Source organism: Dryobates pubescens, chromosome 30 (genome assembly GCF_014839835.1).
Source record: "Dryobates pubescens isolate bDryPub1 chromosome 30, bDryPub1.pri, whole genome shotgun sequence".
Lineage (NCBI taxonomy): Eukaryota > Metazoa > Chordata > Aves > Piciformes > Picidae > Dryobates > Dryobates pubescens.
In genome coordinates this window covers 649,380-674,000 of record NC_071641.1, presented here as the reverse complement: position 1 = coordinate 674,000, position 24,621 = coordinate 649,380, and the positions used below count along the sequence as shown (strand labels likewise).

At 40.4% G+C, this 24,621-nt stretch overlaps 1 protein-coding gene across 3 annotated transcripts in view; it reads left to right on the top strand.

The window, feature by feature from the left end:
• The window catches only part of ANK3 (ankyrin 3), a 209,755-nt gene that overhangs the window by 136,720 nt on the left and 48,414 nt on the right, over positions 1-24,621 (top strand). For all 3 annotated transcript variants that reach the window (XM_054174591.1, XM_054174590.1, XM_054174589.1), the window contains 5 exons: positions 2,647-2,749; positions 7,664-7,770; positions 14,176-14,400; positions 17,459-17,613; positions 24,008-24,219. In XM_054174591.1, coding sequence (XP_054030566.1) covers positions 2,647-2,749; positions 7,664-7,770; positions 14,176-14,400; positions 17,459-17,613; positions 24,008-24,219 — 802 coding nt within the window. The remainder of the gene's footprint in view (positions 1-2,646; positions 2,750-7,663; positions 7,771-14,175; positions 14,401-17,458; positions 17,614-24,007; positions 24,220-24,621) is intronic.

Here is a 24,621-nt window from a genome sequence, read left to right as displayed (position 1 = left end):
CTAGGCACTAATCTAGAACAGCCAGGAGAAAGAAAATCCTTTTCACTACTGCTAGTCAGATTGATACTTACATTAGAGTGTTCATTAATGAACTTAATGTAGGCAAATAATGCAAATGCCAGAAAAACTGAATGACAATCATTTTGCTGTGTTGGTGGTTTTATTTCTTTAAAGATGCTAGTGAGTAATCTAACTGAGATAGACAGTAAAGAAAAGTGATCCCAAAAATTAAAAAGCAAGTGTACCTTAATTTTTTTGCAAGGTTTCGTTTGACGGGGGATGGATTACCTGTTACAGAAAGCAGACCAAAGTTTCTGTGAACCTGATAAAATGTTGTAAACTTAATATAATATCTGACTAATGTTGATTTCAGCTCAGGTGTTTCTAGATCAGGAGTTTAGATTGATTTTTTGAATCTTGCTAAAGCCTGAAATGTGCACTACTCAAAACAACTAAAGCTGTTTGAGCAGAGATTGCTTCTTTGGCTGTGGATTTGCAATGCGTTTCTGACAGTTGAATTGTACTGGGGCTAATAATTAAACCTCATAAGCTGGAGCCCTGAGGGCTTTTTCCTATGCTGTAGTTTAAAGATCTGGTTTTAAAAGTGTGTTCATTGTCTAACAGCAAGTGGCAACTCCCACAAGGTAAATCTTAGATGTCTACCCTTCAGTCTTCCTTGTTATGGTCGCATTAGAAATGCCAGCATACAGTGCAAATTTGTGCTTTGGCAGTTAGTGCCCGGCCACGATCTGCTTCACTTACAGTTTTTAGGTACGTTAGTAAGTATTTATGTGACAGTACATTCACAAAGAATGCCAAAATACATTTAAATAGGCCATTAACTAGAAAACCAGCAAAACAGATCTGAAGGGAGAATCTTACTTTGTTGTAAACTTAATTAACAAAGCTGACATGTCGCTTTTAAACAGAAGTCAGTGTGAGCAAGGTTGTACAGCTCTATCAGATGTGGTCAGTCCTGAAGCACTGCAGTGACAGTGGAGAGGGAATGTGCCGTGTGTGCAGAGCTGGGCACTTATTTACAGGGCATCTTTGCATAATGGACACAATGCAATACTTCCCACAGATACCTAAATTCTGACGATGCAGGTGGGAGAGTAGAACTTCACAGTCAAGATCAGTTAGGTAGATCTGAGGGTTCAACCTCATGTTATCTTTTTTGTTTTGTTTTGAGAGAGAGAGGAATCTAATATTCCCATGCTTCTGGTTTTAGCAGTGCCATTACTATTTGTTGCTGCATAACTCATTTTTTTTACATTGCACATGTTATGCTCAGAGGAGACAAAGTGTTTTTCCTGTGAAATATTTTATTTAGCAAAAACCCAAGTAATCCCTGGATGTATCTTACTACTGATTCTGAGTGTAACATTAAGAAATAAACACATGGAATATGTAAGCCATCCAGCCATAACATCTTGCTTTTCCTGTCTGATTCTTTGCTTTCTATTTCTCCTGTTTCTTTTCTACTATAAATTGCTTTAGTCCAAAAGTCAGGTAAGAAGGCATGGCATCGTGTTACATCTTTCTGCTGCTGCCATCGTTCATCTTCATTTTATACAGCATTGGAAAGTGATATGCTTTTATTTTGGGGTGGGGGAGGGCTTAGCCTTAGAGAATAACCCTCAGTTATAACAAATCTAACTGGATTTATGCCATTTATCATGTAAAAGACTGCTTAACAAATGCCTATAGTGTATAATTAAGATCCCAGTTCTATTTCTAGCACAAGGAAGAAAGTTTGCTAAAAGACTAGAAAACTTTGATTAGCAACTACAAAATGCATGAAAGAAGTTGTAGATTTTAGTCTGAACAGTGTTCCTAGTTCAGAAGTGTAATACATTGTTGAATGTTGCTTTTTATTAATTTACATTTTTTACTACTTTATTTTCTGTCATGTAGTGAGCATGTTTAGGCATGCAGCATGTTTTTAGCACATACCACAATGTATCTTCCAGGGTTAAGTGTAACACACTCCTCCGTTGATTTAATTGCAGCACATTCAGAGTGACCATTCTTATTTCCGAATAATCCAACGTCCACAAAATAATTCCCCAAAGCATTGGCATCTGTATTTAATCATCAAGAAGCAAATTTCTTTTTGTTTTCTTTCTTCTTTCATTTCATTTTTCTAACTTAATTAGTAGCTAGGGTGTTGATAACAAAGTCAAAAGCGGTTCAGCCACAAAGAGAATGACAACACATAAAAATTCCTCTTAGTTAAACCTGCTTCAGCAATCTGAGCCATATGGGCAGACACTGTAACCTAACACAGCTCTCCTGGGACCTGCCCTCATGTGTCTCATTTAAGGCTTAGGGTGTAAAGACATTGATCAAAGTTCATCTAACTATTTCACTACACTTTTCTGGATTTATTCTAAGAACGTGGCATTACTGTCGAAGCAGTACACATCTGTTGTAATTTTGTTTATTTATATTGTAGGGAAGGGGATATTTAACTACAGTCAGATACTTACTTAATTTTCCCCCTTGTATTTATTTCATGTATTAAGTCTATTTTGCCACTTTGTGCTATCCCTGGAAGTTGCATGTATTAATTTATTTTTTAATTTATTTTTTGTTCATCTCATTGCCATCTGCACTTTCTATGATAAATGGTAAATACAACAGCCTCCGCTCCTTCAGTTCGGATAGGTCCTATACGCTGAACAGAAGTTCTTATGCCCGGGACAGCATGATGATTGAAGAGCTGCTGGTACCAGCAAAGGATCAGGTATGTGCTGTGCTTCTGCTTCGTATTTATAGGGGATGACGGTCATCAGCCTTCAGCTGTGCTTCCAGAGACACTCTCTAAACTGCTGGAAAGGGAGATTAGAGGAGGTGAGAGGAAGAAACCATGGGTTTATCACATTGTGGTTTTGGTCCTGCAAGAAGAAAGGGTGATGGGGTCCTAGATCAAAAGAGCCTTTGAGGGGTCAGTTACATTTCTGAAGTCTGGAGCTGTCCACTGAAGTCAATGGGAGCATCTGTGGAATTGATGTTACTGTGTATCCTTGGAGTGCTTTGATAATATGCTGGAAGCAGTGTGTTTTGCAGTAAAAACCTTTGTGTGTACCACGCAGCCTGACACTGAAGTTCAGGTCGTCCTTTCTTTACATGTAGAGGGGACATCATCAGCTGTCCTTGGTTTTCCAGCCTTGGGAAGAACTTGGCTTTGTAACAATTAAACTAGTATAGAGTAGCCAGCTATGTATCTTCCAAATATTTGTGCAATGACTAATACAACAAAGCAGAGGCTTTTGACATGATTGTAGCTTGAGCAAGTCTTTCCAAAAGCTAGTACTGGAGATGCTGGAGTACAGGATGATTTATTTGTAAGTTCCTCAGTGTTTTGCTTGATTCAGATTTTTCAAATCTAACAGAATAGCTGAAGAGTTTCTTGATACTCAGAAGCCAGAGATCTACCAGGAAGTTCAATAAAAATCCATGTAGAAATCTTTACTTGGGAATTAAAAGGACTGTGGAGTGGAACTATTATCTACTGGAGTCCCTTAGGGCTTAGTACTGGGACCAGTACTATTCAGTACATTCATCAGCTACATGGATGAGGGCACAGAGGGCACTGTCAGCAAATTTGCTGATGACATAAAACTGGGATGAGTGGCTGGCACACCTGAAGGCTGTGCTGCCATGCAGTGAGACCAGGACAGGCTGGAAAGTTGGACGGGGAGAAATTGAATGAAATACGACAAGGGCAAGTGTCTTGCCTCTGGGAAAGAACAACCCCATGGACCAGTATAGGTTGGGGAATGATCTGTTGGAGAGCAGCTCTGGGGAAAAGGACCTGGGGCTCCTGCCAGACAAGGGGATGACGATGAGCCAGCAATGTGCCCTTGTGTCCAAGAAGGCAAATGGCATCCTTGGATGCATTAGAAGAGGTATGGTTAGTGAGTCCAGAGAGGTTGTCTTCCTCCTCTACTCTGCCCTGGTGAGGCCTCATCTGGAAAATTGTGTCCAGGTCTGGGCTCCTCAGTTCAATAATGACCTCAGGGAACTGCCTGAAAGAGTCCAGCACAGAGCCACAAAGATGATGAAGGGAGTGAGGAAAGGCTGAGGGAGCTGTGTCTCTTTAGCTCAGAGGGAACTGAGGGGTGACCTCATTAATGTTTACAAAGATGTGAAGTGTGAGTGTTGGGAGGATTGAGCTGCCCAGAGAGGTTGTGGAGTCTCCTTCTCTGGGAGTTCTCTGGGAGAAGAAGACCTGCCTGCATGCATTCCTGTGTGCCCTGTTCTAGGTGATCCTGCTCTGGTGGGGGGGTTGGATTGGATGGTCTTTTAAAGGTCTCTTTCAACCCCTAACATCCTGTGAGTCTGTATTGCATAAGAGAGATTGTAATGAAACAGAAGTTTTCTGCTGCCATTTTCACAGAGGTATCTCTGAGCAGTGGCAAGGAGTTATTCCTGCACAGGAGTTATTCATCTCAGAGGATACCTTCATGAAAGAAGGGTCCACAGAACAGAACTCAAGCATTTTAAGCCTTGGTCATATTAATCTGTAAATTTTTGTGTAAAATACCCAGTTTTACTACAGCTTTTGCTCAAAGTTTTTGTACCATTCTGACTGGCAGAAATTGGATTCTTCCTAGTGTTTATTATTGGGTTGTTACTCTTGAGTGAAATGCTGTAAACCTCCAATAACCTTCATTTGCAGCAGCCAGCTGGGATGAGTTTGTGAACATGACATGCTGGGTATTAGACAAGAGTTTCTAAAAGTTCCCTAGGAAGCTGCAGTATTTTCCATTGTTTGCTGACCTGTTCAGCAAGGAAGTCTAAGTCAAAACCGTGCTCTGCTTCATAACCTAGCTGGAGCAAAGTTAAAATTTCAGTGTCATGGTTTGTTGCCATGGATACAACAATTCAGACCACATCCAGACTACTTTCTTCATGGAATAATTTACATCAGCCTCTGAATTCAATCAGCCAAAGGCAAGATGAACCAGGCTGTCTATTACATAGCAGCTTGCTGAATCTCTTCTGTCTGGATAAATTCATCTGGGAAGAAGCATACATTTTTCTGTTTACCGAACTCTAATCACACAGCCTGGATATTCAGTTATGCAACTAGCTGCATTCTTGCCAGCAGAACAATCAGTGGGTTTATGCATGCATTTGCATCTAATGATGCCACACCCTTTAGCAATGCATATTTCATCTCCCTCAGTCCAGGGAGGGAACACTGGGACCTGAACAAACACAGGACGAATCCTGTGATTTGCTGTCACTGCTGGCACACCATCTTCTGGTCTGCTTGTATTGCAGAGTGCTCAGAAAGATTTTTTGCCTGCCTATCAAATCTAGCACCTTAACAGACTGACAAAATGAGATCAGCAGATGTGTGCTGTAAGCTATGTGTGTCCAGCTATTAGCTTTGCCTGTGCTCTTTCTCTGCCAAAACTATTGGCTGCCAGCTTTGTGCTCTTGCTGGTTGTAACTGTGTCCCAAAAGCGCCCTTTGTCAGAAAGGAATGCATCAGAAAGATATAGTCACCTCATCATCACTATCTCAGGACGAACAAATAGACTGAGGAACCCCATGTTGTCCATATAGGCATACCTACAACAACTTGGTGAGTGTAGTAGCATCTCTATCTAGCACAGATTATTTCAGAGTGGTGCTATTTCCTGGGAAGTTATGTGGCTGTACACTTAGTTTTCTACATTATGCAGCTGTGAAGGAACTGCTTCATTTTTCCTCTGTTACTGTAGACGTGATCACACATTTATTTCATAGAATTGTAGAATCATTCATGTTGGAAGAGACCCTTGAGATCATCAGGTCCAACCATTAACCCTGTTCTACCAAGCTCACCACTAAACCATATTGCTAAGAGCCACATCTAAATGACCTTTAAACACACCCAGGGACAGTGATTCCACCACCTCCCTGTTCCAATGCTTGGCAACTCTTTCAGTGAATTTTTTTTTCATATGTCTAGCCTAAACCTACCCTGGTGCAGCTCTGTATTGTCCTTTCAGGCAGTTGTAGAGGGCAATAAGCCTCCCCTTCCTCAAACTAAACGGTCCAGATTCCCTCAGCTGCCCTTCTTCAGGCTCTTTCTCTAGGCCCTTTACAAGCTTAGCTGCTCTTCTTTGCATCCACTGCAGCACCTCAATGTCCTTGTTTTACTGAGTTGCCCAAAACCTAACACAGTACTTGAGGTGTGGCCTCACCAATGCCAAGTACAGGGGGACAATCACTTCACAGAATGAGCACTTATAAAATTGAATCACTTGGAATAACATAAATCCACAGCACAATGCCCTTTCTGCCTAAACCCTGGGCTCTTCAGGAAGTATAGGAGAATCCCTACTGTTATGTTTGCTAGAGTTAAACTGCCTTCATTACGCTAAATTATGATACCTTTTTCAAAGGGGTGCTAATTAAATCCACTGCCATTTCTTAATTGTTATTGTTTTAATGTCATTCATTTTATCTTTCATGCCTTATGATTAACTTTGGTGTTTAAGATGCAAATTTGCCCATTGTTGTCTGTGCTTGAACCATCAGGCCTCAAGAAAATATCTGACAGCAAAAAGTTAAATGAAAGATCTTAATAAAGGAGTTAAGGTAGCAACAGAAGGAGCCATCAAGCCATGCGATGCAGTGTTGGAGCAAAGCTGTACCCTGCAGATATTTATGTTGATTGGCAATAAATTGGAAGCAAACCTGGGATGCCATATGAAAACAAAGCAAAAGAGAGAGAGAATGTGTGAAGAGAGAAGTTTTTTGGAAACCCCAGAGTGATGGAAGGGTTGCAGGTTGTGGCTACCAACAGATCACTATCTGTGTGCTTATCACATGCAAGCCTCTTAACAGAAGTATTTTGATGGGTTTATGGCTGGCTTTGCCAGATGTACCACTAATGCCGGTATTTCCATTCAAAATAATTAATTTGCACTACCTCTATGGTGGATATAATAAAACTTCCTTATGTGGAAGTGTGTATGCATGGTTCAGGTTTGACTTGAACCCAAAGGAACCTCACTTGAAAACATCTCACAAGCAATTAGTCCTAACAGACTCTGCTTTCTAGATGTATTTGCCTGTAATCAGGAAGCAGCCTATTTGCAGGAAACACTGACATCTTGAGCTTGGGTGAAGATAGTCTCTGTGTGTTGTACGACATCTTCTTGACTTAGTTTTAGTGATGGAACTTATCATGGTGCTTCTTAAATTATTCAGAATCTTCCATCTCACCCTGGAAATACAGGCACCTGGTATCTGAAGATTTGTTTAAATTTTCTAAGAAAAAGCAATATTTTACTAGGATGGCTTTGCTGCACCTAAGGGTTTTTAGTGTGAGACCTTGTTGCAGGGCAACAAGTGTGCATACGCATGTCTGCGGGCAGCTACCAGAAACAAATTGCTCCTCAGTGTCTGTCAGATGGGACAGTTAATTATAGCACAGTTAATTATAGCAGGTCTTTTCCAACCTGGTTAATTCTATTCTATTCTATTCTATTCTATTCTATTCTATTCTATTCTATTCTATTCTATTCTATTCTATTCTATTCTATTCTCGGTATAATACCTATTCTAGGTATTATATTAACAATCTTGTATTAAAGGTATTTGTTTTTCCTGCTAGTTTTACATTTAAATTTACCTTTTTTTGTTGTATTTTTAGCATCTGACGTTTCAAAGGGAGTTTGATTCTGATTCTCTCAGACATTATAGCTGGGCTGCAGACACCTTGGACAATGTTAACCTCGTTTCAAGTCCCATCCATTCCGGGTAGGTCACATCACAGATTTCTTTTATCTTTAAAGGTGAAAGTGTAGTGAGGAATACAGCCTGCTGTAATGGCTGATACCTGCTGCAGTTGATGCCAGTGGCGACGTTCACACTGTCTTCAAGGAGGGTGCTTACTAGGAGTGGTCTGTCTGAATTCTTGCATATCTGCACTGGAATTTCTGAATGCCAAAACATGGGCCTTTTTTCTTTTTATGATTTTTGGTTTGGTTGGGTTCTTTTGGGGGGGTGGTTGTGGTTTTTTGGTTTTGTGGGTTTTTTTGGTTGTTGTTGCTGTTTATGCTTTGCTTTAAGTGTCATAAGGTGATGTTGCTTAAATTGTGTCCAGTTATTTGGAATATGAAATCAGAGATACAATGTTATGCTTTCTTGCTCTTTCACAGAGGAAAAATGAACGACTTTAATCTCTTCCTATACTTTTGCCTCCAAACTCCTGCCTATTCTCAAATATCTGTAGTCTGATTTTAGTGGTGCTCTTAACTTACTTATGAGTATTCACTGTAGTTGTGGTGCTTCTTGACAGTAGCACATAGACTCAGTTTAAATGCAATAATAGTAGTGTTTGGATGTTTAAAATAAAAATGAAATAATAAATTAGTACCTGAAAGGAATCATTGCATATGAGGTTGTCTAGTATAAATATTTGTTGTTTCATCTTCAAGATCAGGACATAAAATTTAGCATGCTTTTTAATTTACTTCCTCATCTTGTGATTAATTACATTGTTATAATGAAAATGAGTGCAGCACGTATCAAAAGACTGCAGTTCCAAAGCAACAGCAAGTCCAACAAGTTTAAAGCTACAGTCCCACGATGCCTGTAAGCATCTCCTCCTGCTATGCAATGGTGTTGTTTTGGTAAAACACTGCACATTGTCAATGCTAGAGCTGAGAATGTGAGAAGAATTGCAGTATGGAAAGCTGAAGTCAGTTGGTTATCACGGAAAGGTAATGTTAGCAAGGGACCTCGGAGACCTGGCACTCCGCTTAGTTGCATTAAAGAAGGAAAAGATGTAGTCAAGCCATTCCTGAAATAGATGAAATTTCTCCATAGTCATTAAAAATAAGATTCTGTACTTCCCCAGCTCAGTAGTTCACTGTTCTTTGTTGATATTTCTTCTTCTGACGTTCAACTTGAAGTTTCATTGCTGCATAGTATGCCTATTGTTATACCCATAGTAGTCAAGTAGAACAATATTTTACTGGTTTCTTAACAATATTTTATATGTTGATAGATATATAATCCTCTCTTTTTTGACTAAAATGTCCCAGATCCTTCTGGGTGGTCTTTTCCACATTTCAGCACCTTCTTGATGCTGTCACTTGGCTTTCTCTGATTTGATGATAGGTTATTTCTAAGCTAGTATTGCTACCTCTTTGGTCTGATACATGACACACTTAATCTTGAGCAACCCCACAATGAGAATTATCATTTTGGTAACTGCAGTTTTCGTTAACAGATGCTCATGATTTGCTAGAACTTCTTGGCTGCTTTTTCTGCACACCACACCCCCCCACCCCCCCGCCCCCAATTCTGCAGTCTGGTTATTTTTTCTGTTTTGTGCTTGTCTATTTGGTTTCAGACCGTTTCCACTTTAGCAAGATAAGCTCTAATTCGGATCCTATTTTCCAAAGATTTTTCAGACTTCCTTTCTGTCCAGCGTTCTAATCACAAATGAAGGCATTGGCTTAGTTAGCTGGCCCAGGACAGCAAGGTGAATTCTCCACTTGAAGTTTCTTTTCCCACAGTAAAGCACTGATGGTATCTCTTTTGAGATAACTTCTCAGATGATTGTGCACTTACCTTATCTATACTGTACCTTGATTGCTTACTTAAATACCAAGACTGTACTTCCAGCACATCCTCTGGGTAAATTACCCTCTCAAAGGAGGAAGTTAAATTCATTTGACGTGAGTTCCTCTTGGGACTTACATTTTGGACCCAGTTTATTTTGAGTATTTGCTATAATCTCTTGATTAGGTCCTAGACTGATTGTTGGATAATTTGTTCAAATGCTTCTGATAATTTGGGTTAGATTGATTGGTCTAAAATTTTCTTTCTCCTTCTCATCCTGGTACAAAGCAGGTCAGATGTTTGCACCCCACCAGTCCTCTGGGACAATACTTGGCTGCCCTTAGTTCTTTAACATGCTTGCTAATGGTTCCAGCTCTCAAAATAGACAGATTCTGCGGACATGGGACCTTTCACATCAACTACTTCACATCTGTTCCCTTCGTGTGTCAGTCCTCATTATGGCAGATACTGTCTTAGCTGCTGTCTGGAGTGGAAGGGCTGCAGTTATCTGATATGCAGAGGATCCTGACTTTTCACTTCTCTTCTGACAGACTTTTTATGAAAAGCACCTCCTTGCCTGCTTGTTCACAGTGCTTCCTCCCCAGCTTTGTCCCCGGTTCTTTCTGTGGTCCAAGGCAAAGGTAGGCTGGCTGGGGCAGCCTGCTGTCAGCAGCCCTCATGTTCTGGGTCACCCTGCAGCCAGGGCCTGACCCCACTGCTTGTTGCATTCTTCATCCTCACAGAGGCTCTGCTATGTGCTCCTCTGCAGTCCACTCCCTTGGGTTGCTCTTTTCCCTGTTTACTCACTGTTAGAAGAAAGCATTCGAGTCAGTTCCCATTTCTTAACTGAGGCAGAAGGGGAATTTTGGGAGCAGGATTTGGACAACCAGCAATGTATCAGTGACAGGGGAAGAAAGAAGGAATTGTTGGCAGTAATTTCGACTCTTCTGTTTTTTCCCTTTTTTAAGCCAGGAAAATGTTTTATGTTTTTCTTTCTGAGTTCAGATAAGCTGTTTTGCCAGCATATAATTTGAACAGGGTCCATTGTAAGCAGTACATTGAAATGTGTCATGTGTCTTGAGGCCTCTGGAAAGGTACAGACTCTTCACTAAAGTGACCTTCAGCTTTCAGATGTGAGCTTACTTGTGCAGCTGTCCCAAATGAAAATGTGAGTGTGCTCTCTTCAGGTTACCTTCTTTAACTCCTTGGTTTTCTTAGCTGAATGAAATGAATATGTAATATTGCCTTCTATACTGAGAAACTCAGAAATGCTAGATCCTGTCTTGGAAGGTGGACTCCATCAGCTTAATTAGAGTTTACACCAAACTTCTGTACGCACAAAGGAATTAATTTGTGAAAGCACTGTAATGAATGGCATGGTCTGATGCTTCTTTCAGGGATCCTTTATACATCATACTCTGGAAAATAAATGCTACAGAAAAGTACAAGAACTGGTTTTCCATGGCACAGTGAAGTAGCCTGGGGAATTAAATAAGCAGTTGTGCTACACTAAATTTTCTGTTGATCTAAGTAAATTTCAAATGTTTTCCTCTTCTTCATGTGCTTCTGCATTTCTCAGGGAAATTACAGACTTGTACTGACTAATTAAATGAATGTTTCCTTTCAGACATTTTTTCCATGTGCAGCATATTTTATATGACATTGGTCACAACATGCAAAGTAAAAGCCAAATAATTTCCAAAGCTGGCCTTCAAATGTGTTGCTTTTGTTATTTTTCTGATTGTTACTTTTCCTTTGCACTTATTATTGATGTTTTTTTGTTGCTTGCCTCTAATTATCTTACATTAATTTTTCCCATTTGCTTTCTAAATTATTTTGCAGCTATTCCTCTCCACTTCCCCAGTATGATTCAAGGTGACAACTCTGTGCTTTTTGTGAATCCTCATTTTATTTTACTTTATTTTCTTTTAAACCCTTTGTTTTTTCTCACAGAGTGTGTGTAGATGTCTGTAGTGCATCCTCCCACATCCTCATCCCTTCCATGTATTCAAGTAGAAATGCTCGTTAGCCTTTACCATTGTGTTCTAGCGATCATATTGTAGCTTCCATTATTAGTGCAGCATTAATTTAGGTAAGCATCAGCTACTAATCTTTTTGATAGAAAGTGCATGAAATACTGTTTGGAATTATTGCCATTGTTTTAAGCAGTAAATTACTAATTTGAAAACTAAACAAGGAAATAACATCCTGTTGACTGTGATTGCCTGTATATGGGAACAATAAGCATAAAGGCTGATCTGCTGAAGATTTTGTCTTCACTGAAGGCTGCAGTGTGGTGCAGACACCAAAGCTGGCTGTAATGGGCTAGTTCCTGCAGTGGGGCATAGACTCCTATCAAGGGTTAATCTACCCTTGCCAGTGTGCATAAGCACTTCTGAGCCCCAGGTTGCCAAGGCTGGGCTGATGTTGAAATCATTTGTGTAGGTTTTAACAGGTACTTAGTTTTAACTGCCATTAATTTGTATTTTTTTATTTTTAAAGTCAGTTGATTTAGGTGCCTGGAGATTTTTGACAGTCCACTCTTACATACTTATGTCATCTAAATAGTTTGGGTACAGAGAGTGCAAGTGTTGACAATTTTTCATTAGGTGAAAATGTGTTGTTCTTAGTTCTAAGCTGGCTAAATGTGCCAGTAATCACTGCTCACCAAAACATTGCTTTGGATGGAGCCATCAGGCCAAGCTCAGCCTTTCCAAACTCCTGGGAGGCTTCTTTAGCACTTCATGGTGCACCAACCAGATGTGCATATGTGGAGCTGATGCAGCATCGACCCTGAGGGGTAGAAAGCATTTGGTTAGCCATTCAGCAAAGATTCTGACCCACTAAACCAGTTCTTATGATGAAGTGGGATACCCTAGGAGCAACAGTTAGATTTTTGTTCAGTAGTGTACAGTGTTTTTATCTAGGTGAGAAATGTGGATGCAAATTATTTGCATGAAAGCTACTGTGAAATATTGTGAATTTTATCCCATACTTCAGTATTATAAAATGTTTTAGGCATAAGACGTGGTAAACTGGGGTTAGGGTCAGCTTGGAAAGCTGTTTCACCTCCCCATCTTTACTGATGGATTTTAATTTGCTTGGAGGAAAGACAGAGTAGCAATTTCTTTGTCTGAAATTTAGCTGGATAGTCTTTCTGTCCTGCTTTATATATTTAGAGCTTGTGTCCCTATCTGCCTGTCTCCTGCAGACCTCTAAATACCAAAGTTTGATTACACTTCTGCTTTTGTGCAGATTTTTCCCACTCACGTTGGGTGGACTTCTGAATGCAGCTTGTTTATAGGCCTGGCCAGTACACATCAGCTGTTACTTTTGGTGTCTTGCTGGTCTCCAAAGCACATGTAGCACTGACACAAATTCCCATTCATCCTTCAGAGCACTTGGGAGCTTTTTTAAGGAATCTTTGTGTCTCACTTGGATTACCCTTGAACTAAGGGTAAGAGCCAGGAAATTCAATGGGTGTACAAGTTGGTAACTGATGTCCATCTTGATACAGGCCTGTTACTGCATCTTCTACCTGAAGCTATTCTCTCTCAGCAGCTTATGGTACAATGGAAGAGGGAAGACGTTTTTGAGCACCAGAGAAGAGCCCCTGTAGCATTCTACTCTTGCAGGAATCTGTATGTTTTGATTCCTGTAAATTAGAAGGAATTTTGCTGCAAAATTTTGAAACAGGCTGAAGTTTGGGTTTGGTTCTGGGAGGAGACTCCACTTCCTTCTCGCTGTTCTGTTAAAGACAGTAATACTTCACATATGCAGCTTCTCAGCATTTCATAGATGAAATAAACCATGGCTATTAATGATTATTCTTGCTAACATTCATTATTCCCTTACTACTAAAGACAATTTTATTTTAAAAGATACCTCTCATGATTACAAATGTAATTGCTTATGGTTCTGTTATTACATGGAAAATCATATGTTGGAATTACACTGGGAAATGTAATTTTCCTGTAATGCCACTTTTTGCTAATGAATGTCCTCTTCAGAGAGGAGCAGTGGCATGATCTCCTCCAGAGGGCCAGCAGCCTAAAGAAAGTTATATATTTGACTTTCTCACTCATTCCTCATCAGTGGAAGCCCTTGGTAGCCTGAAGTGTCACCCATGATGCCAGTACTCACTCTGCCAGCCACCATGAGTGTTTGTAAATGACCCTGTGAGGAGGTTTTGAAAACTGAAATCCCCAAAACAATAAGCATTTTTTACTCTTCTTTTTCTGCACTGTCTAGTTCCTTTCTGCATGTGAGGCTAATTGCTCACAGTAGACCTAAAAGTAACAGAGGGATGGTTTTAAATCCTAATAAACCAGTACTAATACACTACTTGTGTCCTCTTTTAATCCAAATTACTCAGCAGCACCATGATGTTGCTAGACCTTTAGCAGTTCCTGCTTTTGATAACCAATAGTTAACATGTAAGTATAAGTTAAAAAAAAATCTTTATGTTCTTTTTAGTTTAGCTGGGATCAGAAGGACTTTTTAAATAATGCTTTAAAGACTCTGGAAGTTGATTGTTTTCCGATCATCTTGTTTTGTGACCATTTTCATTGACATTGTTCCTTTTTCCTACAGTTTCCTGGTTAGTTTTATGGTTGATGCGCGTGGGGGTTCGATGAGAGGTAGTCGTCACCATGGAATGAGAATAATCATCCCACCACGCAAGTGTACTGCACCAACTCGCATCACCTGCCGCTTGGTGAAGAGGCACAAACTGGCCAGCCCACCACCCATGGTCGAAGGAGAAGGATTAGCGAGCAGACTTGTAGAGATGGGGCCAGCAGGGGCACAATTTTTAGGGTGAGTTTTTCTATGAATTTCATTCTTTACACTCATGTCTCATCTTTCATTTCCTTTATCCTGTGGATCTAAGTAACACTGACTTTACCTCATTTGAGCACGTAAGACAGGCTACTCAATTTGAAAAGTCAAAAACCCACCAATCAACTGTTTCTTCCACAAAGTACCCTTGTATTTCAAGGGCAGTTACGCTTTTGTGATGACTACAGGGTGGAACCAAAGGTAAGGAAGGCCAAGAAAAGCCCAAGTCCTGCCCCCATTTGCTTTTGCAACATTTGAAGTCAGGAGGAGTCACATACCTATTATCCAGAACAAATTCTGACCCTCTTGCTTGTAGAGTATTGGAGAAACATCACTGTCACAGAAGTGTCCAAAAGTCACCCACCAGACCCACATATAAAGCTCTGTTCTCTATGTCACTGCATATGCTGTGAGCTGTGAGCTGCCTGTCTCCATCTCGTGGAGCAAGGTCACTGAGAGCAGTGGCAGAACATTGGTAGAGCATCAAGTAGCACAAATACTAGGAACTGACTTTTTAAATCTTAAAATAGAGGAAACAATCCACTATGATGTGGCTTTTTTTTCCCTAATTATAAATTTTGTTCATTACCATGAGCGGTACCCCAGTGTAAACTGATGGTTCTGTCGGGAATGACAGCTTGTTCCTAATTTCCCCTTCTCGTTTCTCTTCCTGCTGCATGGATGTTATTCAGTAAACTGCATCTTCCTAACACTCCTCCCCCTCTAAACGAGGGTGAGAGCATGGTTAGCCGAATCCTGCAGCTTGGTCCACAAGGAACAAAATTTATTGGGTAGGATATGTACGGAAAAGATATAGAATGTCTACAGTTTTTCTTTTGTTTCTGATTTAATTATTTATTTGTTATTCCCATTTTATTTATTCTTTTCTTTTTTTTAAGTTTTCTAAAGCTTTCAGCTGATTTATGTCACTGAAAGAAAATCATAGTGGCTTGAATTAATAGAGCTCTGCTACTACCTTGTGCTTATAGGCATGTAAAATTCACTGCCAGCATTCTGCTTTCATAACTTCCGTGCTTTTTTAAATTTGAAGTGTTTCAACTGCATCAGATACATTTTATTACACAGTGACAGTCCTTTAAGTTCAACCCTGTGGTAGAGAAGGTATTTACAGGCCTTGAGTGAGCCTATTTCTGAAATGTAATCATGCAATAGCCTATTATTTATGAAAGATTATTTAGGAAGAAAAATGTCATTGAGTGAATGACTTCATTCCACAAGGTTGGAGAAATAATAATTTTTTCAACCTGCAAGAGACATGCTGTTGAAATAAAGCCATAAATCCACGTGTGCTACCCAATAGCAGTGTTTAGTCTAAAAATGTCAGAATATTTCTGTATATTTTTGACTGTTGTCTTCAAAACATTCTGTGAAATTTGTTGCATTAGGTTTTCAAAACATTAGTGTTTGGTGTTCCAAACCTGTTCAATACCTTCTCACTGAGTATTCCTGTTAAATGTCATGCACAAAAGTGTGTGGTTTCTAAATATTTACAGAGACAGTATCTGAAATATTAGCCTGCAAAGATTGTATTCTAGTGTTAGCTTCCAGTTTGTACTCTTTGTGATCTGGAGAGCAAATATCTTAAGCAATGTATTTGAATTTGTGTTATTTATCTACTGTGCACAATGGGAGACAGCAGCTACAGTCTTATTTCTGTTAAAGAACTCCAGATTTAGAATAAGAGCCTGGGTGTTCTTAAAAGCATCTAAAATTTGTACTAATTGTCTTTTTCTATTTTCATGGGGGAAAAGTCCTATCTAACTCTTCTCCCATGCTATTTAATGTGAAAACTGGACTTCAAACTAGTTTATGTTCTTCCCTCATGGTAGCTGTTGTGGTTTCTGTGCTCAAGGAACTGATTGGTTAATGTATCCAGCACCTTGCAGGTATACAGTACCACACAGTACCACAATGCTGCATACTTACCCCATCATGTGAGGCTACTTTCAAATGAGTTATTACAAAGCGATGAAATCCTTTACAACCTCTGTAGGAAAATAATGATACTGTCTATTTAAATGTCTTAAAGCTGCATAATCCATAACTGTTCACTTACTTTGTGATTTCAGTCGGTTTGCCTTAGTGTACTTTAAAATGCATATCCTGCCTGTGAAGTGTTTGGCCAAAGTGTCTGTTTTGTTGAGGAATGGCACACGAAGTGAATGGTGGTCTCTGTTGGTTGTTCACAGTAACTGTTCAGTAATGCACTTGTAGTCTTCTGTTGAAGGTACATTGTCCGGTGACCTAGGTGCATTATTAACCACCTTCTCATTCCCTTTCCTTCCCCCTAATATGTTTGGCAGTAACTAATATGAGTGTGGTTGTGATGTTGCTTACCTCTGAGAAATCCATTCTGAAAGGATCTAAACGTTCCCCAGTGAGTTTACAGTGCAGATTCAGCAGATGTGATTTTGCACATGAGAACCAGAAAGCGAAGCTAATGAGAACCAACCTGTAGTGTTTCACAGAGCTGCATCAACAGGGAGCCAGGAAGAGCTTTGACAAGTTTAGTACTTAGTTTGGAATTTCAAACCTACAAGGATATACAGTTCCTGCTGCACTCAATAGCTGTTGCATGAACTGTTTCTGAATTGACTCTGCCCCTTTAAATCCCTTGAGCCAAATCCCAACTTTGACTAATGCTAATGTCAGTTAAAAGTCAGTAGAGTTAAGTACACTGGAGGCAGGTTGGATCACCTACATCATGGGATAAATAAGCAGGGAGAACTCTCCTTAGCAGAAGTTGGCACTGTTTTGGTTTTTTTTTTCATGTAGCAAGCTGTTTCAGAAGACTTACATTTAAAATGAGCTCTATATTAATATTTTCAAGTTATCTTTTAATTAAAGTTTAAATGATAAAGGATTGTGCAGCTTTGGCAATTTTAAAAACATTTTTACTGTGACAATGGTAACTACTTAAAATTACTGCACTTTTCTTGAGGACTAAATACCCATAGGAAATTAAAGGCAGTGAGGAGATAAAGGCATATAAATGATATGATTCTTTTTTCTCTAGCCCTGTCATAGTGGAAATCCCTCATTTTGGATCAATGCGAGGAAAGGAAAGAGAACTAATCGTGCTTCGGAGTGAGAATGGTGAAACGTGGAAGGAGCACCAGTATGACAGCAAACATGAAGACTTAACCGAAATACTGAATGGCATGGATGAAGGTAAACATTTTCTCAAAGCTTTAAAAAGTCTTCATTTGGTCAGACTTGCTAACAACAGACTAAAGCAAGTTCAAGTGAAGCAGTGCAGCAGATAGGTGACTTGGGAGAATACAGTGTGTGTTGCATATTAAACTAATGGAAAGAGTGTAAAGAGAAATTGCTTGCAACGGCCTGGAGACATCCTAAAATGAGTGGTAAGTTTTGGTCTGAAGTTTTGCCAAGTTTAAGCAAAGTTACACAGTTGCTTTACAGCATGAAGTTGAGAATAACATCCCAGCTGGAGGTAAGCATTTTTCTGCTGCTCAGGCAGAGCCACGTGAAGGTCATTCCAAACCAATAATGAAGTTTAAATATCAGTCATATTAGACTTTCCTATAGATGAAGCCCTTAGACCATTCTTTGAAATGGTTTTGTTAGTGGTTGCCTCCCCCAAGTACACAACCTGCCTTCGTGGGAAGTTTGGCTCCCTTGTTTTGCTTCAGTGTTGCTGTTTATGTGAGAGTCCCTCAAGGTGAGAGGACTCAGATGTACACAATTCCTGAGACAGATGGCCCCAGTGGATGCATTGTTGGCAGAGCCAGGCTGGGTTTGCAGTGATTCCTTGGCACCACTGCTTGCTTTTCCTAGCAAAGATTTTTCAATACTTGTGTTAATAAACCCTTGCTTGAACTCTTTGCATCTGAGCATGAAAGGAATAGCTCACAGTTTGGATTTTCATTTCCTTTAAGTGTTTATCCACAGGGTTTTCTGTGGATAACCTAATACAGAAAGTCACAGTGTGGTGGGATACAAGCTGCAGGAAAGTTCTTTCATTATCAGCAAAAACATTTCAAGCAGATGATCAGGCTGTGAATGGCAGCTATAAGAGTTATCTGTGAGCAGGATTTGCCTTTGATCTTGGTCCCTCCTTGTTTGAAGAGGGCAGGCTCAGCAAAAGACATGCTTTGAGAATATGGAAAGGAGAGTAGTGCTGTTGTGAGGGACTCCCTGGATGTCTGAGTTTTAGCATTTTTACTGATTTCCTGGTCACCTGGGAATAGAAAGAACAGAATGGTCTTGTCTAGTATTTTCACTTTGAAGTACTTGAACTACACATGAGCTTGTAAAAACAGAGCAATAGCAAAGATCCTGTTATGTATTTATTTCAAAATAAATATAGAGCCAATGAAGCAGTAGAGCAGAAACATTGAAAATGTTGGGTCAGTAGACTTGGAAAAATCCAATAAACCTCATCACAGATGGATACTTAAAAGCAGTGGAACAGGCATAGTCCTGGATAGTATTACTTGGGGAACAATGGGTTCAGTATTGAGGACAGTAGTTGCAGCCTTTCTGGAATCAAAATCTCAACATCACCCCCCTCCTTCTGCACACTAACCTGACATTAGGAAGTAATGATTTGGCATTTGGGTTAACCATCAGTGTGTTGTCAGTAGTGAGGGAGTCAGAACTGTTCAGCAGCTTGCATAGTTGCTTCAGGTTCTTTCCAAGCTGAGCTTAGTTCAATTTTGGAACAAGAAGTTTGGGCACAAAACCACTGTTTTAAAGTTCTCAAACTTTCATCACTTAAGAAAGAGCCTTTCAGAGGTACCATATAGATCAATTCAAATTTTACAGACAAGAGCTGAATAAATGAACACTTTGAGAGAGGGGGACACGAAGCCCTAAGTACTTTGAGCCTAAAATAATAAGCTTCACAATTTGCATCCAGAGTACAGCTTTCTGGTATGTTGAAGATTTCAGGTCATTCTTGCTTTCTGGGGAACTGCTGTTTGAGATCAGCAGGTATACGTAAGCCAGCAAATCACAGAAAGTCTGATGGACACTGTGCCTTAGAAGCCAAGCCACAAAAATGCCTTTTGCCAATTCATTTACAAGAGAGAAAGGAGTAAGAACACTGCAGACATGCCCAGAGCTTTGTGTTGATTTTTTTCGTTCCGTTCATTTTAGCTTAATACTTCTCTAGTTAGGAAAACAAAAGAACCCCACCGACTCCCTCGCATTGCAATAGTGCAAAGATCTTGACATATTATACTCCAGTTAAATCACACCTTTTCAGTGTAAAAGATCTTTCCAGCAGTGACACCAAATTGCATATTTGTAGGCTTAAGAGTGGGCTGGGTTTTGTGTTTATTTTGTTAGTTTTGTTTTATTTTGTTTCCGTGTGAACTGTTACTGATTTGTTACAAAACACTGCAGTTAGGCTGGGCTCTGAAGAATTATCTTGCGTCTCCGAAACCATAACTTTGGAAGAAGTGTTATTCCAGGTATGAACCCTGGAGGCAGGAGCTATCCTTCATTGAAATAAAAAGCAGCCATGTGGTAGTCATTTCTGGACGTTTAGTGTGTCTTTGCAAGAAAATTCATCTGCACACATCCCTAAATGCCACAAGACGATGCAGAAGTGCCCAGATTTCCCTTTTAAGTAATTGCCCCATCTTGTGCTAGACCTGCTGTGATTCACTGATTCTTTCCTATTTCTGTAGTGATGGAGGGCAAGCAGACTTTTATTCCCAATTCCTTAATATGCTGAAATTTTAAAGACACAGTTTGCTTCTCTGGTGTGTTTTTCCTGTTTTGTTCTTCCCCTTAGCTTGTGGGGATGAGAGGAAGGACATCTTTCCTCCTCGCCCTCCACGGGGACTGCTGACAACCTGCCTGTTCCTCACTGGAAGCAGCACCATCTGCTGGAAAAGCTGGTCTCAGGCTCAAAATAATCCAGAGCAGGAGACAGCACTTCCGGGTGCTTAATGCAGAATTAAATATAGCAGAAGTTTGCTTTTATTATCGTGAAAGAACAGTGAACCACGGTGTAAAAAGTCAGTTTTTCTTTGGTGCTGTCAGGTTCCTGTTTAAATAGCTTTTATTCTAAAGATGGTGCTGTACTTAAACAAACATAGGGCTGAGGAAATACAGGGAATTTGGTATTTTTAGGAAGAGGAGAAGTTTGGTTCGAAGCACAAGGGTAGTAGTTCACAACTCTCAGCCATTTTACTTTTATTTAGACTTGAATCAAGTAGGGGGAAAAAGAAAGGCACAACAAAACTCTCTCTATATATATACAGGCTGAGTTTTTTTAGGAAGAAGCTGTTTCTCTTGTGATTGGCAAATCAGTTACACTTTCAGCCAGGCTCTGTTTAATGTCATTTGCGTTTTACTGTCCTGCACCCATTACAAGTATCTGGAGACAAAGTGTGGGCATAAATGGACACACTGGGCTAGCAAATCTTTTGACAGGCATCTGCAAACTAGTGAATGAGCCAAGAAATGTAAATATTTGTGGCTACAATATGCTTGCAGCTGCACAATGTGGTTTCAGGTGTGAAGCAAGAGTTTTTACACAAGTACTTTGAATCTACAGAGCAAACCAAAATGTGACCTTGTTTGTGCTTGAAGTGTAAAATACCACCATAAGCCTCTGCTGCGATTTTGCCACCTTGCCTAAAAAAGTTTCAAACATATTGTTGCTAAAACTTCACATTGTGAATGGCAAGATAAGAGACTGCACAAAAACAACCAAAAGATCACAAAAAGGACATTGATTTATTTGAGAATGAGACCTCCTTGTGGCACTGTGCATGTCTTGTTTCCTATATGAAATACTGAAGCTGAGAGAGATCCTTACCAGTATTTGTAAGACAAGTCTCATTACCTTCAGCTTCTCCATCCCATGTGCTTTTTCTGCCTCCATCCTCCTATAGTTTTTTCCACGTGAGAGCTGCCTGCTGGGTGCTCTGCCTGCTTTTAATGCAACGATTTCTTAACTGGCACATCTCTGTATGGGAGGAAAGTATCCTGTGCTTGTCCCACCTTCCAGGCTCTGCACAGTGGCGAGGTCAGCTCTGCCCTAGCTAGTACTGAAGGAGGATTGCAAATCTCAGAGAGCTGTTTAACCTGCTAAGTAGAGGTAGGATTTGCTTTATCATTGCTAGCAGAACTTGTAAGACCCTGGAAAGGGAAATAAGATACCAGATTACACCTTGAAGCTCATGAAATACCCAGATGTTCTGTGACTTCTCTTACTCTATTTCCGGTCAGAGGATACTAGCTCTGCGTTACTTTATCTGAAAAAATAAAAGAAAGGTATTAGATTTAGGATTAATTTGATCCACAACTGCCTCTCACTTGACAAAACTGATGTCACTGCTTTCCTTGACCTGAGCTGCACCATGTGAGGTCCCTCTCTGACCTTTAGGATGTGGCTAGATTTCTATTCTCCTGTCCAGAAATCTTAACATAATGTCCATGTGGCAGTATGGACTAGAGGGTGAGGAGTGATCTGCCTTTCCTCCTGCCTTTCCTCCTGCCTTTCCTCCTGCCTTTCCTCCTGCCTTTCCTCCTGCCTTTCCTCCTGCCTTTCCTCCTGCCTTTCCTCCTGCCTTTCCTCCTGCCTTTCCTCCTGCCTTTCCTCCTGCCTTTCCTCCTGCCATCTCAACTCTCCTCCATCACTCCTATCAGCTTACCTTAAGATAATTGTACCATACACGTGGGTGGCAGGGCAAAGCATACATAAACAAAGTAGTCACAATACCTTTCTCATGACTTATGAAACTTTTTTTTTCCCTCTGTTAAAGGGCAACTTCATGTAGGAGCTTACATATGTATTATCCAAACAATCTCCCCATACCTGCCTCTTGTTCTGCCACTCTAATCTTCACATCTTCTTCCTCCTGTAGAGGAGAGTGCCTGCCAGGCAGACTGAGAGAATGTTGAAATGTTCTTATATAAACCACTAATTTTCTACTTCAGGAGAATGTTAATTATCCTTCATCTCTATGAACAGTTTGCAGTGGTTTAAGCTCTAGCAACAAATAGGAAAATGCATAGGATTTACCAGTCAAGCTTATACCTGCCTGGGAGTTGAAGAATCCATCTTGTCTCCTGCACAAGCCATTGCTTCCAGAGGCTGCAGGCAGAATACCTCATTCATTAGAGGGTTTCAGATATCAATCTCTGAGTCAAAGTAAACAGAAGCTGACATTATGATATGAAATTGTCCTCTTGTAGTAGGTATATATGGTCCACAACAACACCTTGCAATTAACTTGAATTACCTGCTGAAGGTTTTATAATGGAAAATTGATATTTTACCAGTTCTACATTCTAATTCTCTTGGAACTGTACTTGAGCTTACATATTCAGAGGAGGAAAAGGTTTTAAGTCACATAAAGTAAAGGATTTTACAAGTGTCTTTTGTCTTGGTACTGTTTCTGGTCCTCCTGCTTTCTCTTGTTTCATCTGATAGAAACATCATCCTTCAAGGAACAACATTTCTTTAGGAATGTAGTGCCCTTTCTAAGGAGGGAAATAATCACGGAAACTTGTGGAATGAAACTCGGTTACAATGACTAACAAGACTGAGTACAAGAAAGGACAGGAGAAATGCATTCCAGTTACATAATTCTCTCCATTTGTGAATAGTGTTTGTATCACAGAGATTTCACTAGTGCATGCAGTTGCATAATTAGTTATGTTTGTGACATCACAGTTTTCCTCTGTGCATATATGTCATTGTCATCTACATTATCAATGAATTAGTATGGATAGATAGTCTTTGCACCTGTCTGAGCCCTGGATGACCTGAGCTGAGAATGTGGCTGGGAGCACTAATTTTGATGACCTGTTTTAATTCCACTTGTCTTTGAGGATGCAAGTTTCTCTAGGAACTGAGGAGCATAATGCAGTTGTTTTGGGGCAGATACCAGAATGGCTGAAAGCCTGATGTGGAAAGAGATCCTTGCTATGAATTCATTGGCAGTGCTGGTAGGCCAAGCTCTGTCACATCCACAGTTAACTGGAGAGCTCAGTGTCTGGTCAGGATTATATGGGTATCACTCTGGGAAATAACATTCTCAGGTGCCTTAGTTGGGCGAATTCTGGACTGAACTTGTGATGTGAAGTTAGATAGTTCATGAAGTGACTGTGATTTCCTGTGGTTTTCTGAATGTTGGAGCTATGTGAGAGAAGAAGCTGGAAATGCACATCTTTTGAAGGTGTGCACAGGAATATCAGTGCATTTGTGTTCTTCCAGATACGGATCTGGATGAAGCAGCTTGACTGTGTGTCCCAGACTTCCTTGAACTTCCATGCTGTGTGACAAACCTGCCATCCTATGGCAGATGCTGCTATAGAAACTGGTGTTCCCTAGCGCCTAGGTGTCATGGCATCTGTGTGTCTAGAGCTGTTGGCCCTCATTGTCAAGATTCATACAAAAGTTCAAAGAGCAAACCAAAGCTTGATAATTAATAGCACTGAGTTGGTTTATTTTTCTCTTATAGTAAATAAAAACCCCAAACCATTTCTCAAGCATTTTAAAGCATTGTACTCACAGATGTGTCTGGCCTGAACATAGGCAGTGTGATGCCTGAATGTTTTAACTGTCTTCTCCTCCCAGAGCTGGACAGTGCTGAGGAGCTAGAGAAGAAGCGCATCTGCAGGATTGTCACAAAGGATTTCCCTCAGTACTTCGCAGTGGTTTCACGAATCAAGCAGGAGAGTAACCAAATTGGCCCAGAGGGTGGTGTGCTGAGCAGCACCACAGTGCCACGTGTCCAGGCCTCCTTCCCTGAGGGTGCTCTAACCAAAAGAATCCGTGTAGGACTCCAGGTAAATGTGCCCTTGTGTTCATATCCAACAACATCTACAGGTACTAGCTGGTCTCAGCTTGCAGCTAAAGAGTCTGCTGCTCCTTAGTAGTGAGTTGCAGAGTGGATAGTATTGACATTGATGTATGTCTTCCCAAGCATGGTCTCTGTCTCTCAGTGCCACCTTGGTGCAAGTAGTGCACAGTCCTTCCTGTGGCAAAAGCCCAGCTCCCTTCTTATCATCACCTTCAGTACTGCTTAGCATCTGAAAAATGGAGAGAAAAGTAAAGACCTGGAACCACCACAATGATGATTGTCTGCCATCTTCCTGTCGGCTGCGGCTGTCAGCTCAGCCACTGTGAGATCCCAGTCTCCTGCGGCAAAGTAGCAGCTTGTGATTGGTGTCACTGGACTGTCCTTTGCC